Source organism: Lepidochelys olivacea (assembly GCF_965140295.1).
Source record: "Lepidochelys olivacea isolate rLepOli2 genome assembly, chromosome: 14".
NCBI lineage: Eukaryota > Metazoa > Chordata > Testudines > Cheloniidae > Lepidochelys > Lepidochelys olivacea.
Window position 1 is genome coordinate 31,454,217 of NC_140424.1, and position 18,915 is coordinate 31,473,131.

The window sequence follows — 18,915 nt, forward strand, 5'->3', positions numbered from 1 at the left end:
CGTGGTTGTTCTCTCTTGGGACTGAGAGAGGCCAGACAGAAATCCATCTTCTCCAACCCATCCTAATCCAAGTCTCCAATATTGCAACCAGTATAGGTAAGCCAGGCAAGGCGGATTAGTTTATCTTTTGTTTTATGTGAATTTTCCCTGTGTTAAGAGGGAGTTTTATTCCTCTTTTCTGTAACTTTAAGGTTTTGCCCAGAGGGGGAATCCTCTGTGTTTTGAATCTGAATACCCTGTAAAGTTTCTTTTTTTTTTTTTAAATAAAATCCTTCTTTTAAGAACCTAACTGACTTTTCCATTGTTCCAAGATCCAGGGGTTTGGGTCTTTAATGATTTTGTAACAAATTGGTTAGGATATTATTCTCAAGCCTCCCCAGGAAAGGGGGTGTGTAGGGCTTGGGGGGATATTTTGGGGGAAGACGTCTCCAAGTGGTCTCTTTCCCTGGTCTTTGTTTAAAACGCTTGGTGGTGGCAGCATATTATTCAAGGACAAGGCAAAGTTTGTACCTTGGGGAAGTTTTTAACCTAAGCTGGTAAGAATAAGCTTAGGGGGTCTTTCATGCAGGTCCCCACATCTGTACCCTCGAGTTCACAGTGGGAAAGGAACCCTGACAGGAGTTCACCCAGGCCAGTAAGGGATTCAGTCTCTGTTTCCCTTGTACCTCCGGATGTCTTGTGGCTCTGTAGCTTTGGGCCAGAGTTCTGACCCCCTCAACAGCCTGCCAGCAGCCCATAAGCTTCACCCTCCTTTTGCCCAACCCAGTTACTCCTTGCAGACTGACCTCAGTACCCTTCCAGCCCTGAATTCACCCCAAAACCATCCTACAGCAGGGACCAGACCCTCTCACTGAACCCTCAGAAAGAGAGTTAGGTTCTCTGCCTTTACAGAGGTGGTAAAACACTCCATCCTGTCTCCTTTCTAGAAGCACACACTTTACTGAACTTACACAGCAGTGATGATTTAGAATGAAGCCAAACAAGCTTCTGAACAAAAGAACATGGATTAAGTGATATCAAGTAAAAGGGATAAAGTCGGAAACAGTTACAAGCAAATAAAAGTGAAAATGCATCTAAAAGACTATAACTTAACCTAGCAAGATACAGTCTTTGTTGAAGATGGTTTCTATCCCAATCCAGTCTCCCATCCAGCTTTTACTGGCCAATCATGTCTGCACTCACACTGAAGCTTTTCCCACAGCCCTTAGGCTTGCAAGGGTGCTCTCCTGTGTGGATTCTCTGATGTGTACTAAGGTTTGAGCGGTGCGTGAAGCTTTTCCCACAGTGTCGACACTTATAGGGTTTCTCTCCTGTGTGGATTCTCTGATGGCCCAGAAGGTATGAGTGGTGTGTGAAGCATTTCCCACAGTGTCGACACTTATAGGGTTTCTCTCCTGTGTGGATTCTCTGATGGGTAAGAAGATTTGCGCTGCAACTGAAACGCTTTGCACAGTCAGGGCATTTAAAGGGCTTTTCTTCCCTGTGGGTTCCCTCATGTCTAGCAAGGTGTGAGCTCTGACGGAAGCTTTTCCCACAGTTAGGACACTTATAGGGTCTCTCCCCCGTGTGAGTTTTCTGATGTTTTATCAGGGTAGAGCTCAGAGTGAAGCTTTTCCCACAGTTGAGGCATTTATAGGGTTTATCTCCGGTGTGGATTCTATTGTGTCTATCAAGTTCCGATTTATAAGCAAAACTTTTTCCACAGTCAGTGCATTTCTTGGATTTTCCTGCTCTGCAGATTCTCTGCTGACTAATAATGTGTGAGATGCTATTGTAGCTTTCCCCTGAGTCACCACATGTCTTTGGCCCCTCTCCCAAGTGGGCTGCCTGACGGAGTGGGATGCCTTTGAGACTTCTCCCATGGTGACTGGATTTACCCCATGTCTCCCCAGAGAGGTTTCTCTGCAGCCTCTCTGGCCTGAGCTGTGTCTGACAGGCTTCTCCCAGCTCAGAAGTCTGGGAAACATCCCCTTCTGATCTTCCCGATACCATCCCCTGTGGTTCAACTTGCTCAGCACCTTCCTGCTGAGAATTCTCCTCCTTGTTGTTATTCACTGTCCCATCACCTGCTGGGACAGAGAGAGAATCCGGACAGGGAACCTCAGAAAGGGGAATGTGAAGAACAAACCCAAATAACTGCGGGGGATGGAACCAATTCTGCCTTTACACCTCATTCAAACACTCAGCGGGAGGGAGCTAGTGCCAGGCGTCAGTCAGGGTGGGTGGCAAGACATGAGGGATGTCTGCCCTGAGGATATGAATGGGCTGGGGACAGTCATGTCCTGGGTGAAATGAGGCGGAATTGGGGGAGTTCACAGGGACTCAGTGGGAATCCCAGCTGTTTTGTTCACCCCTCCATGGTTTCTCAGTCAGTTTATCTGATTCCTCACCTATGCAGGTTCCTGTCAGCATGTCCCTTTTCTCAGAGCCCTGGAGATCCAGGACCCATGACATCTCTCCTCGTTCTAGCTGTGAGACCAAGTCAGGTTTAGGAGTAACAAATCCTACCCACAGAAAAAATATAGGGTTAGTGTGACACAAAGGACCATTGATGCCAACTGGCAAAGGGTTCGCTGTTCTATACAAGCAACTCCTGCCTCAGACCTGACAAACTCACTACACCTGATACACTGCTGTTTCATGGTATTTATCCATACAGGGAAGCATGTGAGGTCTCCACTCATAACTACCACAAGATGTAATATTTCAGGAATAATGTAACTACTGTATATTGACAATATGGCTTCAGGATTATGAAGTGAGAGTGAATTAAAAGGCAATAATATACCTCTGTGATAGCCCATTCAAGCGGGAGGGAGTTGTGCCCATCCCAGGTCAGCTGGTGATATAATGCAAGACTCATTTGTCTACCTTTGCACCAACCCAGAAAAGTCAATGGAAAAAACTATAAATATCAAAGTCATTTGGAAGTGAAAAGGAATGATATGACAGAGAGGGGATCGCCCTGTCTGGGAATAAAGACACAAACTGGTTTAGTGTATCTCAGGGTGGAGATAGTCACTCTGCATCCATTCACTGAGGAGGTACCCTGATGGGCAGGGCTCCTTCATGAAAGACTGGATCAGAGTTCCTTGGGGCTAGCAACCGCTGCAAAGGACTGAACTTTAGGGAGAGAACCCCTACTTTATTAGATAGGAAAGGTAACTATTGATAAGGGTAGGCTCAAATTCATGTTTTAGGATTCTGTATGAAATGTAACCCTTTGTGTACATCACTCACACTTGTTTCTAGTTGAATCTCTGTTCTTCCTTGAATAAATTTCCTTTTGTTTTACAAAAACTGAACACAAGATCTGTGTGCGATAAAGAAGCGGTAGGCTAAGGTTTAACTGGTAAACTGGGGCAGTGTTCCTCTGGCATTTCTATGGGTATCCAGTAATCAGGGACGGGACACCTTAGGGGGACACTTTGAGCTGACCTGGGGGCTGGAGTACATCTTTTGTCAACCTGCAGTACAAAGAGCAGAGTGCATGCGTAACTGAGAGGCTGGTTGTATTAAGGAGCTAACACCCAGCTAGTACAGACAAGTCATCTTTGCGCTGGAGGCAGATAGCGACAGGGTAACTCACAGCCCTGGGTGTCCTGAGAAGAAACAAAGTGAAGGCATGGCTGCTATACAACATTCCTGGGGAAGAGGTGACATTTCATGGGAACAGATGGGAAAATGTTAGCAGAGGCTTTGGGGACAATAAGATGTCTCTTGGGAGTTGTAGTGGGCCCCTTGTAAGATTTCGGGGATCTCCACACACCCCTGGATTTAATGACTCTGTGACAGCAGCAATGTTAGACCACTATCCCAATGCTAAGAATAAACAGCTACATCTCTAAGGATGGAGCAGTGGAGAGAGAGAGAGAGTGAGTGTGAGTGAGTGAGTGATGACCAACAGTGACTGGGTATCAGATCCCATACATAGCATGTGGTCCTACTCTGGGTGGATGATAGTGGAACAGTATTATTGTAATGGCTGAGTGAAGAGGTGGTTTTTGATGCTCACGCAGTCAGCCACTCCAGGGTGTGTCTCCTCCCACCCTGACTCAGATGGTGGTTCAGGGATGTGCTTGATTTTACTGTTTCTGCCCAGCAGCAGGGAGGAAGCTGCCCCAGATCCTGCTCCCACAAATGTATAGACATGGTTGCACCTGTGATTTATTCCAGGGAGCTTGCCTGCTAGTGCTAGTTTGACAGCCACCATCTTGAACAGCAGGGACTGAAATGGTGACCTCCCGAGCTAAAATCAGGAGCTGCTCTTTATCTGGGGCTATGGCAGATTGATATCCTCTGTGGGATGGGCACTGAAGAGGAGCTGTAGCATACATTTACCAGTAGGTTACACTAACACACCAATGAGTAGGCCGCAAAGTGTCTTAACAGCACCCACCACGGGCAGATCCCCAGCAAGTCTGTATCTTTCTTACCCCTTGGCAACACTTGTCTAATCTGACTAGTCATGATCTGAGGAAAAGGCTCCTTACCCAGTGAGGTCAGTGTCTCGTAATTCTCCTGCATGACGTCCCTGTAGAGGGCTTTCTGATCAGGGTCCAGAAGAGCCCATTCTTCCTTGGAGAAATACACAGCCACCTCTGTGAAGGTCACCAGTCCCTGAAACAACAGCTGCTAGTACTCTGCTCCAATGAAAACCCCACCAGGTCAGTCACATGGGCCACAGATTGTCCCCTTTGCCCCAGTTTCCAATATGTTGTGTCCTTAAACAACATTTGCAATTGTACTTCCAAACTCGTTTCTTATTCCTAGTGGTGCCACTTATCACAGATGACATTATACCCTTCAAAAACCTGCTGCTCTCCCCTGCCTTTACTGTAAATTATCTACACCAGGAATCAGGCCATGAAACTGTCACCATAGGAATACTGCTCTTTGCTTCCCATCCTCTCACCTCCCTGCTAGAACTGCTCAGAAAACAGCACTTCCATCCTGTGGGAGATTCACTGGGGCAAACTTTGAAATAGCCAAAGGTTGGGGGCAAAGAAAAGTTTAGAAAAAAAACCCTATTGGAAATAATTGAAATGAAATGTCTTCCTGTTCATTATACAAACATAAAATGTAAAAAAAAGTTGAAATCAGCATGTCCTCACAGAGAACTTCATTTTTAACTGAATTACATATTTGATGGGAAAATCCAACCAGCTCTTCTCCCTCCCATTGTGAGCTACAGTGCCCACATTTAGATCTCTCCACAGTTGAGAGGTTCAGCCAGAAATTCACCCATGACTGGAAACCATCGCAGCAGCCCCTGTCCTGCACAGAGAGGCAAGACGCTGCTTCTTGGGCAGTAGCTCCAGGGCACTTTAGAGGGTTAGCTCTTGTCCCACAGATGGGAAAATTTCCATCCCAGACCAATGCACCTATTGTTAAAACCAAGCCCATATTAAATGGGCCAAGTAGCTTTTGACCCAATCACACCTGTGTGTTTTGTGTCCCCTCCATCTATAAGAGGAACCTCTGAAAATCTCCTACCTGTTCCAGCTCCACTGCAGCCATTTCCCTTCCCCTGCCAGAGTGAAGTGATGTAGAGCAAAACACGGATGTTATTCTGCAGCTTGTCAGGGTGAGAAGGGCGATTGGGGAGGTTTCAGAAAGGGCTTTAGTCCTTTTCACACCCCACTTCCCCCAGACTCTCACCCTGCATATGCTTTAAATTCTGCCTGGTTGAGAAAACAGTTGATCACTTTATTTCAGCAGACAGGCCCTAAACCATGCTCCTCAGGGGTTATTGAAGGAGTTCAAAAAGGAACTAGATAAATTCATGGAGGCTAGGTCCATCAACGGTTATTAGCCAGGATGGGCAGGGATGGTGTCCCTCCCTAGCCTCTGTTTGCCAGAAGCTGGGAATGGGTGACGGGATGGATCACTTGAAGATTGCCTATTCTGTTCATCCCCTCTGGTGCACCTGGCATTGACCACTGTCGACAGATAGGATACTGGGTAAATGGACCTTTGGTCTGATCCAGTATGGCCGTTCTTATGAGGCAAATTAAAGAAAGGCAACAAAAATACAGCCTGCACACATAAGCCTGTGCAAATAGGGTTTGTTAATGAAAATGCATGTGGACCCCATGTGGACATCCTTATTCAGAATTTAAGTGTCCCAAAGCAAATTAAACTAAACAGAATTAAGGCCACTTTAGTCTGAATGCAAGTGTCCATACATAGGTTTAGTGCTATTTAATTAATCTGTTTTAAATTCATGACTTCATAATTTAAATTCACAAATTTCCTGGGTGGCCCCATGTAGACAAATGCTTTGAGTGGTCTAGTGGCTAGGACTCTTGATTGGGTAGCACTAGGTTCTTTTCTCTACTTTGCTGTTAACCACCTGTGTAACCCTGCACAAATTCCTTTCCTTCTGTTCCCCTTCCACCCTTTGTATGTCTTGTGAAGCGATTCCAGTGACTCTTTCTTACCATGTGTGCAGCACATAGCTGAATGAGGCCCTGCTCTCAGCACCTCCAGGTGCTACTGTAATACACATCACCATCATCATAACAGACATTTGATGTTCCTAGTTTATCTGGAACACTGGAGAACTGTTAGCCTGTTTTGTTTACATTAAATGATTCTATTCCTCAGCTGGTTTTCCTAGGCTGTTACCACGAGAAAAGGACACAGTCTCCTAACACCCTTTCCCACTGTATCTGCCAATTAATATAGGAAGATCCCCCTTGACACTGTACCCAGGCCAGCGCATCCCCCCAGCAGCGAGGGGACCAGCAGAGGCAGGAACTGGCTTTTCCTCTCCCTGCTCCTCACCTTGTCCCAGGAAAGTCAATCTGCCCGGGGTGCTGCAGGGAACGGAGCTGGTCAGGGAACCTCCCTCCTACCTCCCATTGCTTCTGTTTCCCTCCTGCCTCCTCTCCCCTTCCCTCGGGCTAGGAGACTGGGGCCCGGCCGGGGCGGTCGCTCTCCCGGCGCTGGCTCGGCTCCTGCAGGCGCTCAGGGGGGCAGAGCCGGGGGGGGGGGTCAGGGAGGGCGGCAGCTCCGGGACTCGCAGACCCCCGCCCCCCCGGGAGCAGAGCTGGGGCGAGGAGGGGCCGTTGGTGCAGAGTCACTTTCCTGCCCGGCCCCGGCCCTTCCCCGGGTCTCTCCCCTCACCTGCAGAGCTGCCCAGGGCTGCCCCAGGGGCCTCCCCGGCTGTGCACAGAGGGGGTCTGGGGAGCAGCTGAGGTGTTCAGTTCAGGCTTCCTTCCGGGTCTCAATGGAGGCACTCAGCAGCACTGTCTGACAGGAAGCTCAACTCCGGTAGGCTGAGTAGACAGAGCGAGCTACCTCCCCTTTCATTAGCAACAGTCCATGTAACCGGGCAGGCAGGGCTGCAAGGAACAAGGCTTTATTAAGCATATGGTGAGAGCTGGTGTTCCAAGCTCATCCTTGACTGTTCCTCACCATGCAGCAATACAGGGTAGCCCCCCAATTAATGTAAGGGGACTGTGGGGTGTGTTTTAGTTGCTAGCTCCCAGTACTAAAAGAAAGGGGAAGGGTTGATGGGAAATCAGAACCCTGAGACTGACAGACCTTAGGAACAATGCGGCGAAACCAATGCTCCAGGCCAGCGTGACTGACAAGGCGGGCAGGCTAATCAGGGAGTCAGGAGGGTCCCATCCTCCTGTGAGCTGGAATTGCCTAGGTCAGGCAGAGTGGGGCGGAGCTAAGGAGAGAGCAGGGGACTAAGATGAACTGGGGAGCAGAGCTGTGCTGGCCAGAAAAGCAGCCCAGGAAACAGGTCAGAGTCAGGAGCAGAGTCACAGAAGCAGCCCCCAGAGCAGACCTGTGCTGGGGGGAGCTGCAGCAACCAGAGCCAGGGGGGCCAGAGAAGCAGCCCAGGGAGCTGGTGGCAGAATGGTGGAGCTGGAGCCGAGGCTGGAGCAGGGTGTGGTGAGCAGCGGGGGAGAGCAAGGGGGACCCTGGGCAGTGGGCCCAGTGCAGGGAGACACCCCCAGCCAAGATGCCTTGGAGGGGGAATGTAACCCTGATGGGGCAGGGGTGATGCTGGGAAGAAGGGTCCTGCCACCTAAACCTGCTACTCTGAAAGCTAAACCCTGAGAGCGTGTGGCCACCGCCAGAGCAAGTGTCTGACCTGCAGCACAGCCAGGGCCTGAGAAGGAGGCCTGGAACTTGTGAAGAACAGACTGAACTTCCCTTACATTCCAGAGATGCTAGTTGTGACATCCCTGTGACACAGAGCAGGGTGCCATGTTTTCCTTTAACCTTTCCCATTTTTTTTTTAAATTGATTGCTGTTTAATAAATTGTATTTGCTTTGAACTGTATGTAATGATCAGTGGGTCAGGGAAGTGCCCAGTGCAGAGAGAGCACCCTGGAGTGGGGACACCCTAGCCCCTGCCCTAAGTGACCTGACAAGGTTGGGGGTGAGCCAACCAGGAATCCTGGGCCCAGCCTTGTTGGGATTACGCAGACTCTGCCACACAGGAGTGTGTAAGGGGAGCCCTTGAGGTCAGGCAGGCCTCTGGGTAAAGGAAGTGGGAGCGAGGACTCAGATCCTTTCACTAGCCCACTTCACTGGGGTAGTGTATAAGCCAGGAAATTTCCCCACAATAGCGGGACCATTCTCCTGCTTACACTAACATCCTCCCACCCCAGAGTCTGTAGACCATCATCAGTACATACCATGCTGGAACCTGCTCCTCTTTCTCTGCTCCCACTCATCATACAACATCTTTCCCACTTTACAAACTCATTCATATTTAATTAGCTAATTTGGAAGCCAACAAAACATCCATTTACCCATAGGGCAGATGGATTCCAGTCCTTAGTCTAGCTGGAGTTGCTTCTGATGGTCCACAATCTGCTCCAACACTTTTAGGCTTTGTCTAGATGAGGATTTGGAAGGTGTTAGCTAACATGCATTAATAGAGTAATGCAGACAAGGCAGTGTGCTTCACTAAGCGCTGACAACCAGCCTTGAGTGGGTTGCTCCATAAGAGAAGGGGGAGCAAATTAAATCGAGGTGCCAAAGGGACATTTTTCCCCTGGATATGCACCCCCACAGGTGGGGAAACTGAGGCAAAGGACTACTGCCCAAGGCACTATAGGGGTGGCTTTTGTACTTATTAATTCATATAAATATATGGTTGATTTATTGTTGTGTATTCCCAAATTAATACAGTGTTCTGTTTCTCCTTAATATCATTTTCTTTGTTTTATACATAGACTTGCTGCTTGCCAGAAGCAAAGTATTGCCTGTTAAGGGTGCCCAGGGAGATATTTTGTTTTCCCAAGTTTCTGGGTGAGGGCTTGAGTCATTATGTTGGTTATTTTTAAGAGAAAACACTACATATTTGAATCTGGCTTACATCACCAGGCAGAAGGGTTACATTTTGAGCCTTAAAAGCACACAGCCTTGTATACACTAACACCTTCCAAATCTTCAGGTCTGTTTACGCTGCAGTAGAGGGTACGATTTGGAGCTTTTGCAGACATACTCTAGTTTTAATCAAGTTAGCTTGCTAAAGATTGCACTGATGACGTGGCAGCGGGGGCTACATTAGCAGATATATACCTGGGGCAGCTTGTGCGGAACCTCACATTGCTGTATCCACACTGCACCATTTTTAGTGAGGTAGCTAGGTACTTATACTGCCTCCAGTACTGCAGTAGCTGAGCAGCTCACAGTCTTTAATGCATGTATCTTCACAAGGTTGTAAGGTAGGGAAGTACTATGATCCCTGTGTTACAAATGGAGAGCTGAAACACTGGGAAATTAGTGCCCAGATCCTCAAAGGTATTTAGGTATCAAACTCTTACTGAAATCTGCAGGAGGCCAATGATTTCAGTGGGACTGAGGCACCTATATACCTTTGAAGACCTGGGCCAAAGTGATTTATCCAAGTTTGCACAGGCAGCCTGTGGTGGAGCAGGGAGATGAACTTGGGCCTTGCAAGTCCTAAGGTAGTGCTCTAACCACTGGGCCCTCCTTCCTCTCTCTTTCTCAGCAGCTATTCTGCCAATACTTAGGCACCTTCTGATCTTTGAGTACCTGCCTAGTGCCCGCTATTTAAAGTGAATAAGACCGAGGCCTTCAGAACCCACATGACGTTAGCTGGAGTACAAGGCAGTTCAGTGACTTCGTTTTGTGGCTTGATATTCAGCAAGTTTGGGAACTGATGTTCTCAAACCTCTTTCCCATGGGACAGGCAGTGATGGCATTCAGCTGCTTTTGCAGCCTAGAAGAGAGTCAGCAGAAAGAGGAATCACATGGGTATTGGGCTTTGATGACCAAGTTCCAGGGAACTCAGATTTGGCTTCCAACCAGATTTCAAGTCTCACCAGCCACACACCTTGATGAGCAGGTACTAACCTCCAACTGAAATTTCAGAACTGCATTCCCTACAGTGTCCACTAGAGGATGATGATGAATTGCAAAGTTTGTAGATCCAAATTCCATCAAAGGCAACATGGCTGAGAGCTCTAAGATGTATGCAGTGTTCTTGTAGATGTATTGGTCCCATTAGGGAGACAAGGTCAATGAGGTGATATCTTCTATTTGACCAGCTTCTGGTTGTGAGAGAGACAAGCTTTTGGGCTGACACAGAGTTCTCTTTCAGCTCTTGAAAATGTACTGAGAGTGTCACAGCTAAATACAAGGTGGAACTGATTGCTTAGCAGCAGTAGTTAACACAGTTTCTCAGATCAGTCACCTAAAAAGAATGGCTCAGATGTGGGAATCTCCCTTACATCCTCTGCGGTAAAGACCAATGCAAAGAATTCATTTAGCTTCTCTGCAACAGCCTTGTCTTCCTTGAGTGCTCTGTTAGCACCTTGATCATCCAGTGCCCCACTGATTGTCTGTTAGGCTTCCTGCTGCTGATGCACTTAAAAAACATTTGCTGTTAGTTTTTGTGTCTTTTGCTAGTTGTTCTTCACATTCTTTTTCAACCTACTGTGACAAAGCTCTGTCCTTGCCTCCGTGGGTCCTGCATTTCCTGGCAGATTTCACTAGCCTCAGAGGCTCACTGTGACCCTCCACGTAACCCTTCTTTCTCTAGAGGCAAGGGTCACAGTCTACTGAGCCATTTTCATAATAAGCCAGCAAGGGAGGTGAGGAGAAGTTATCCTTCCTTGCACAGTCTCTGTTGTCTCCCAGTCTCAGTGATTAATCAGGGGGCAAAGGTGGTGGGGGGGGGGGGGAGCCCAGGCCCATGCTCTACTCCGGGCTCCAGCCCAGGGACCCTAATAGCATCAGCTATGGTAGCTGACCTTTTAGAAACATGGCATGTACAATTCCCTGGGCTACTTCCCCCACAGCAGCCCTCACTTCCTCAAGCTCCACTTCACCCTTACCTCAGGGCCTCCTTCCTTGTGCCTGATATGGTGTGTACTACTCAGCCTCTCCAACAACACAACTTCCTTCTACAGCTCCTGACATGCACACCCACCTGACTGACTGGGAGGCTTTTAACTAGTTTCAGCCAGCCCCTGATTGGCTTCAGGTGTCCCAATCAACCTAGCATTCTCCCTGCCTTCTGGAAAGTTCTTAATTGGCCCCAGGTGTCTTAATTGACCTGGAGCAGCTTCCATTTCACTTATCCTGGTATTAGGGATTTGTTTAGACTGGAGCTAATATATCTATCTCCCACTACTTTTCTATAGCCATCTGGCCTTGCCCCATCACACTAACTAATTATATCTGACTTGCCAGAGTTTATGCTCCTTCTGTTTTCCTCAGTTGGGGTTGGCTTTCTGTGGGTTCCAGGAGTAGCTGCTCCAAGAAGCAGTCATTAACGGTGTTAAAGAGCTTATTCCTTCACTCTCCCACTTCCCTGGTCCTTCTCGCATGAACAGAGAGCAACAATACCCGAAGTCCGAAGGTGCAAACAATTCGATGTTTATTAGGGTGAACTTCCAGCAAGCTTAAATACAAGTTCCTTTTTCCTTATTTTCGAATCCCAACTTACTTCCTGTTTGCCCCTAATTTATATAGTATTATTCTTAGCTATACCTTAACCAATCCTTCTACTGAAATTTAACTAACCAATCCTAACGTATTGTAACATGATTAGCTAACCAATTATATCCCACCACCTTAATTAGTTTACACCCAGCAAAATTAATTATACAGCAGACAGAAACAATCACAGAACCAGACAGAGATTATACAGACAAACAATAGCAAAGTGGGAACTATAATGACAAAACAATACAGAAGTGAGGATTTCACATCCCAGCTATTGATAAGTGAGTTCTTGCCAGACAGGATGCTATCAAACTAAGTTTCCTTTTACATTTTGTAGGCACTTCCCTTTCTCTGGAGGTGATAGGAATACAATCCTGTCCTGATAGTGCCTGACAGCCCAATAGCACCTTATTTCAATGTGACTAGTTTGGAATGTGAGGATGTGACTGTTCGCTTCCTAGCTTATGGCTGCCTCTGCTGCTTAGCCAAAGGCCTTAGCCTAAGAACAGGGCCTCGAACTGTCACAGTAAGAGAAGGCCCTTACATCAGCAGACAGTGATTTTGATTCTTTCTTTTATACCTCTAGAACTAGCCAAGTGATAAAAATACCCCTAAATTCTTAAAGTACAGGCCTTTGCAGACAGGCCTGAATATCTATATCCTAACAAACGGTGTCTAGAAATTCCCTCTCTGCATCTTGTCATGAGGTGACAAGTTTCCAGTCAATATGGAGATAGTTGAAATCCCCCATTATTGTTGGTTTTCTGTTTTTGTAGCCTCTCTAATCTCCCAGAGCATTTCACAATCGCTATCACCATTCTGGTCAGGTGTTCAGTAGTGTATTCCTACTGCCATGCTCTTATTATTCCAGTGTGGAATTTCTATCCATAGAGATTCTATCATAGTTTGATTCATTTAAGATTGTTACTATATTTGACTCTATGCTTTCTTTCACATATAGTGCCACTGCCCCACCAGCTCAACCTGCTCTGTCATTCCTATATATTTTGTACCCTAATATTACCATGCCCTATTGATTATTGTTCCACAAGATTCTGTGATGCCTATTATATCAATATCCTCATTTAACACCAGGCACTCAAGTTCACCCATCTTAGTATTTAGACTTCTTGCATTTGCACACAAGAACTTATAAAATTTGTCAATATTTAATTGTCTGCCTTCATGTGATGTAATTGAATGGAACGCTTTTTCATTTGACTGTTTCTCTTCAATTCCTACCTGTACTTTTTATCAACTTCTATCCACTCCTCTTTACTAGGATATAGAGTATCCCCTTTCATAAATCATCCCCTAAGTGATTTCTCTGTGAACCATGTGCTCCGAATCCTCCACACCTGTCAGTTTTCCCCTTGGCCCATATTTTAAAAACTCCTCTAAGATTTTTTCAGTTTTTGCATAGAATCATAGAAATGTAGAACTAGAAGGGACTTTGTTAGATCATCTACTCCAGTCCCCTGAACTGAGGTAGGACTCAGTATTATTTAAACCATCCCTGACAGATGCCCATATAATCTGCTTTTAAAAACCTCCAATGATGGAGATTCCACAACCTTTGTAGGTAATTTGTTCCAGTGCTTATCGACCCTTACAGTTAGGAAGTTTTTCCTAACATCTAACCTAAATATCCCTTGCTTCAGTTTAAGCCTATTAATTCTTGTCCTGTCCTCACTGGATACGGAGAACAATTTATCACCCTCCTCTTTATAACAACCTTTGGTGTCCTTGAAGTCTGTTATCATATCACCCCTCAGTTTTCTCTCCTCCAGACTAAATGAACTCAATTTTTTCAGTCTTTCCTCATAGGTCATGTTTCCTAGACCTTTAATCATTTTTGTGGCTCTCCTTTAGACTTTCTTCAATTTGTCCACATCTTTCCCAAAGCTTGGTGCCCTGGGAAACTGGACACAGTACTCCAGTTGAGGCCTTATTACTACGGAGTAGAAGAGGAAGAATTATTTTTTTGTGTCTTGCTTACAACGCTCCTCCTAATACTCCCAGAATGATGGGTTTTTTTGAAACAGTGTTACATTGTTGACTCATATTTAGTTTGTGATAAACTGTAACCCGCAGATTCTTTTCTGCAGCAGTCCTTCCTAGGCAGTCATTTCCCATTCGTCCAATGGATTATTCCTTCCTAAGTAGAGTACTTTGCATTTGTGCTTATTGAATTTCATCCTATTTATTTCAGGCCATATATCCAGCTTGTCAATGTCATTTTGAATTCTAATCGTGTCCTCCAAAGCACTATTTACCCCTCCCAGCTTGGTATCATCCACAAGCTTTGTAAGTGTACTCTCTATGCCATTATCCAATCCTTTATGAAGATATTGAACAGAACTAGAACCAGTCCCAGCAGGACTCCACTCAATATGTCCTTCCAGCTTGACAGTGAACCATTGTCTACTACTCTCCGAGTACAGTTTTCCCGCCTTACAGTAGGTTCATCTAGGCTATATTTCCCTAGTTTGCTTATGAGACAGTATCAAAAGCTTTACTAAAGTTGAAATAAATCACATCTACAGCTTCCCTACATCCACAAGGCTTGTTACATGGTCAAAGAAGGATTCACCATGGATTCACCGAGGGCAAATCATGCCTGACAAACCTGATTGCCTTCTATGATGAGACAACTGGCTCTGTGGATATGGGGAAAGCAGTGGACGTGATATATCTTGACTTTAGCAAAGCTTTTGATTTGGTCTCCCACAGTATTCTTGCCAGCAAGTTAAAAAGGTATGGATTGGATGAATGGACTATAAGGTGGACAGAAAGCTGGCTAGATTGTCAGACTCAACAGGTAGTGATCAACAGCTCAATATCTAGTTGGCAGCCGGTATCAAGCAGAGTGCCCCAGGGGTTGGTCCTGGGGCTGGTTTTGTTCAACATCTTTATTAATGATCTGGACAATGGAGTATATTGCACCCTCAGCAAGTTTGCAGATGACACTAAACTGGGGGGAGAGATAGATATGCTGGAGAGTAAGGATAGGGTCCAGAGCGACCTAAACAAATTGGAGGATTGGGCCAAAAGAAATCTGATGAGGTTCAACAATGACAGGTGCAGAGTCCTGCACTTAGGATGGAAGAATCCCATGCACCGCTGCAGGCTGGGGACCGACTGGCTAAGCAGCAGTTCTGCAGAAAAGGACCTGGGGATTACAGTGGATGAGAAGCTGGATATGAGTCAGCAGTGTGCCCTTGTTGCCAAGAAGGCCAATGGCATATTGGGCTGCATTGGTAGGAGCATTGCCAGCAGATCAAGGGAAGGGATTATTCCCCTCTATTCAGCACCGGTGAGGCCACATCTGGAGTAGTGCATCCAGTTTTGGGCCTTCCAGTACAGAAAGGATGTGGACAAATTGGAGAGAGTCCAGCGGAGGGCAACGAAAATGATCAGGGGGCTGTGGAACATGACTTACGAGGAGAGGCTGAGGGAACTGGGCTTGTTTAGTCTGCAGAAGAGAAGAGTGAGGGGGGATTTGGTAGCAGCCTTCAACTACCTGAAGGGGGGTTCCAAAGAGGATGGAGCTAGGCTGTTCTCAGTGGTGGCAGATGATAGAACAAGGAGCAATGGTCTCAATTTGCAGTGGGGGAGGTCTAGGTTGGATTTTAGGAAACACTATTTCACTAGGAAGATGGTGAAGCACTGAAATGGGTGACCTAGGGAGGTGGTGGAATCTCCATCCTTAGAGGTTTTTAAGGCCTGGCTTGACAAAGCCCTGGCTGGGATGATTTAGCTGGTTTTGGTCCTGCTTTGAGCAGAGGTTGGACTAGATGACCTCCTGAGGTCTCTTCCAGCCCTCAACTTCTATGATTCTATGAAGAATATTAGGTGGTTTGACATGATTTGTTCCTCACAAATTCATGCTGACAGTTACTTATCACCTTATTTTCTGATTATTTGCTCCATTATCTTTCCAGGTACCAAAAATAAGCTAACTGGTCTATAATTCCCTGGGTTGTTCTTATTTCCCTTTTTATAGATAGGGCAAATGTAGTACCTATTCCAGCCCTCCGGGATCTCTCCTGTCCTCCATGAGTTCTCAAAGATAATTGCTAATGGCTCAGAGATCTCTTCAGCAGGTTCTTTAAGTATTCTAGGGTGTATTTCGTCAGGCCCTGCCACTGTGAGGACATTGAACTTGTCTAAGTAATTTTTAATTTGTTCTTTTCCTATTTTAGCCTCAGATTCTACCCCATTTCTACTGATATTCACTCTGTTAGTTGTCTGATCACTGCTAACCTTTTTGGTGAAAAGTGAAACAAACAAAAAAAAAAAAAGGCATTTAACACTTTGGCCATTACTGTGTTTTCCATTTTTGTCTTTTCCTTCCTTATTGAGTAATGGACCTACTCTGTCCTTGGTCTTCCTCCTGCTTTTAATGTAATTGTGAAACGTTTTCTTGTTACCCTTTGTGGCCCTATTTCAGAGTAACAGCCGTGTTAGTCTGTATTCGCAAAAAGAAAAGGAGTACTTGTAGCACCTTAGAGATTAACCAATTTATTTGAGCATAAGCTTTCGTACTCCTTTTCTTTTTGTGGCCCTAGTTAGTTTAATGTTGTTTTGTGCCTTGGACTTTCTAATTTTGTCCCTACATTCTTCTGTTATTGTTTTTTTTAATGTTCATTCTTATTTGTCTAATTTTGTCTTAGTTTCCACTTTTTGTATTTATTTATTTGAGTTTCAGGTCACTGAAAATCTCCTGGTTAAGCCAGGGTGGTCTTTTACCATTGTCCTGTGCTTTGGGATAGTTTGCTCGTGACCATAATAATGACTCTTAAAAACTGCCAACTCTCCTGAAGTCTTTTTTCCCTTACACTTGCTTTCCATGGGATCTTACCTGCCAATTCTCTGTGTTTGCTAAAGTCTGCCTTCTTGAAGTCCATTGTCTTTATTCTGCAGTTTCCCCTCTTACTTAGAATCATGAACTCTATCATTTCATGATCACTTTCACCCAAGCTGCCTTCCACCTTTAAATTCTCAACCATTTTCTCCTTTGTCAGAATCAAATCTAGAACAGCCTCTCCCTTAGTTGGTTTCTCCACCTTCTGGAATAAAAAAAAGTTGTCTCCAATGCATTCCAAGAACTGGCTGGATAATCTGTGCTCTGCTGTATTATTTTCTCAACAGATGTCTGGGTAGCTGAAATCCCCCATCACCACCAACTCTTGTGCTTTGGATTATTTTGCTAGTTTAAAAAAAGCCTCATCCACCTCTTCTTCCTGGTTAGAGTAGACTTCCTGAACAAGCTGTACCCTTCTATACCAATATTCTAGTCGTAAATTATCATCTGTGATGCCAATTATGTCCTAAATATGATTCTTCACTAGTATTTCTAGTTCTTCCTGTTCATTCTCCATACTTCTTGCATTAATACACAGACATTTAAGATGTTCATTAGATTTCCCCTCTATCTTGCTTGTCTCTCCTTTATCCCTGCTGTGATTGCCCATGTTCCCCCCAGATTTTATATTTTCACTTAGGTCTCCATGTTCTAGACTTACCTGCGGGCTTTTGTCTCCTGCACCCATCAAACCCAGTTTACAGCTAGGTTAGCCAGTCTGTATGTGAAGATACTCTTCCCCTTCCTTGATAGAAGAACTCCGTCACTGCTCAGCCGTCCTTCTTTTCGGAACAGCATCCAGCGGTCGAGGAATCTGAAGCCCTTCTGGCAACACCATCCATGCAGCCATCTCCAGTATGTGTTTGTGTGTGCCTGGGGCCCTACCCCTGACGCACACAGGTGGTCAATCAAAACACCACCTGTGCCAGCAATCTGGTTTGGTTTTGGTTTAGGTGAAGCCCACACTTCCTGTCTAGGCTCCTCCTTTCCCAAAAGGCTCACCAGTCCTCTTCTCAATACCATTGTCTCAACCATACATTGAGATTCAGCAGTTCTGCTGTCTAACTGGCCCTGCTCATGGAACTGGAATGAGAATGCTACATGGAGGTCCTGGACTTTAATCTCTTACCTACCAGCCTAAATCTGGCCTACAGGGCATCTATCCTATCTTTCCCAATGTCATTGGTACCTACATGTACCACAACCACTGGCTCCTCCCCAGCACTGCACATAAGTCTGTCTAGATGTCTCAAGAGGTCTGCACCCTTCGCACCCAGCAAGGAAATCACCATGCAGTTCTCCTGGTCATTACAAACTCAGCCAGGGGTGAAAGCAGGCTGGTACAGCGTGCTGGTAAGAAGCTGGTACTGGCCCCATGCAACTGATGTTAAAGCGCTGCCGCGTGTCACTGCCCCTTTTGCCCACCCCTGTCGGCAGCCCTGCCGGTAGGGGCAAAACAGGCAGCTGACCCAGGGCTCCCGGCTGCCACCGCTGCAACCAGAGCCACGGGCCCTTTTAAATCACTGCCGGAGCCCCACGCAGCGCAGGCCAGGCAGCGCGGATGGGCTGGTTGGGGAAGGCCGACCCCCAGCCCCACCCCTTCCGCCTGATGTCAGGCCCCTGTACTGGTGTTTATTTTTAATAATATTATTATTATTATTACTTTCACCCCTGAACTCAGCTATGTATATTTCTAATAACCAAATCCCCCATTACTATTACCTGTCTCTTCCTAAAAACTCACTGTGAGAGGGTACCATGCCATCATCTGGAAGGGGGGTCCCAACTATAGGTTCATTTTCCTCCGCTCAAGCTTGGTGTTCTCCTTCTCCAAGACCTTCGTTCTCCTCAACATCGCAGCAACTGTCAGACTGGGGGTGGGAACCACTGTACTGCATCCGGAAAGTTTCATCAATGTACTTCTCTATCACCCTTGGCTCCTCCAGTTCAGCCACTCCGGCCTCGAGCCCATACTTGGTCTTTGAGGGCCATGAATTGCTTGCACTGAATGCACACATACACCACCTGCTCACAAGGCAGAGCATCTTACATGTTGCACTCAGGACAATAAATTGGATAGCCCCCGCTCTGCTGCTGGA

The 18,915-nt window shown here is 46.2% G+C and overlaps 1 protein-coding gene across 9 annotated transcripts; it reads right to left on the bottom strand.

Annotated features, from left to right (window-relative positions):
- Positions 1-235: 235 nt before the first annotated feature.
- LOC311530344 (uncharacterized protein) lies at positions 236-7,511 on the bottom strand. Of its 9 annotated transcripts, none has more exons than XM_084646823.1 (5): positions 7,132-7,510; positions 5,497-5,530; positions 4,494-4,620; positions 2,391-2,504; positions 236-2,069 (listed from the first exon to the last, which is right to left on the bottom strand). In XM_084646823.1, the coding sequence occupies exons 2-5, from the start codon at positions 5,518-5,520 to the stop codon at positions 1,156-1,158; spliced, it is 1,179 nt and encodes a 392-aa protein (XP_084502949.1). In that variant the 5' UTR covers positions 5,521-5,530; positions 7,132-7,510; the 3' UTR covers positions 236-1,155. The 9 variants fall into 9 exon arrangements, with proteins under 9 accessions (XP_084502949.1, XP_084502948.1, XP_084502947.1 ...); XM_084646822.1 differs by having other exon boundaries at positions 5,497-5,578; positions 7,132-7,509; XM_084646821.1 differs by having other exon boundaries at positions 5,497-5,684; positions 7,132-7,509.
- Between the last annotated feature and the right edge of the window lie 11,404 nt (positions 7,512-18,915).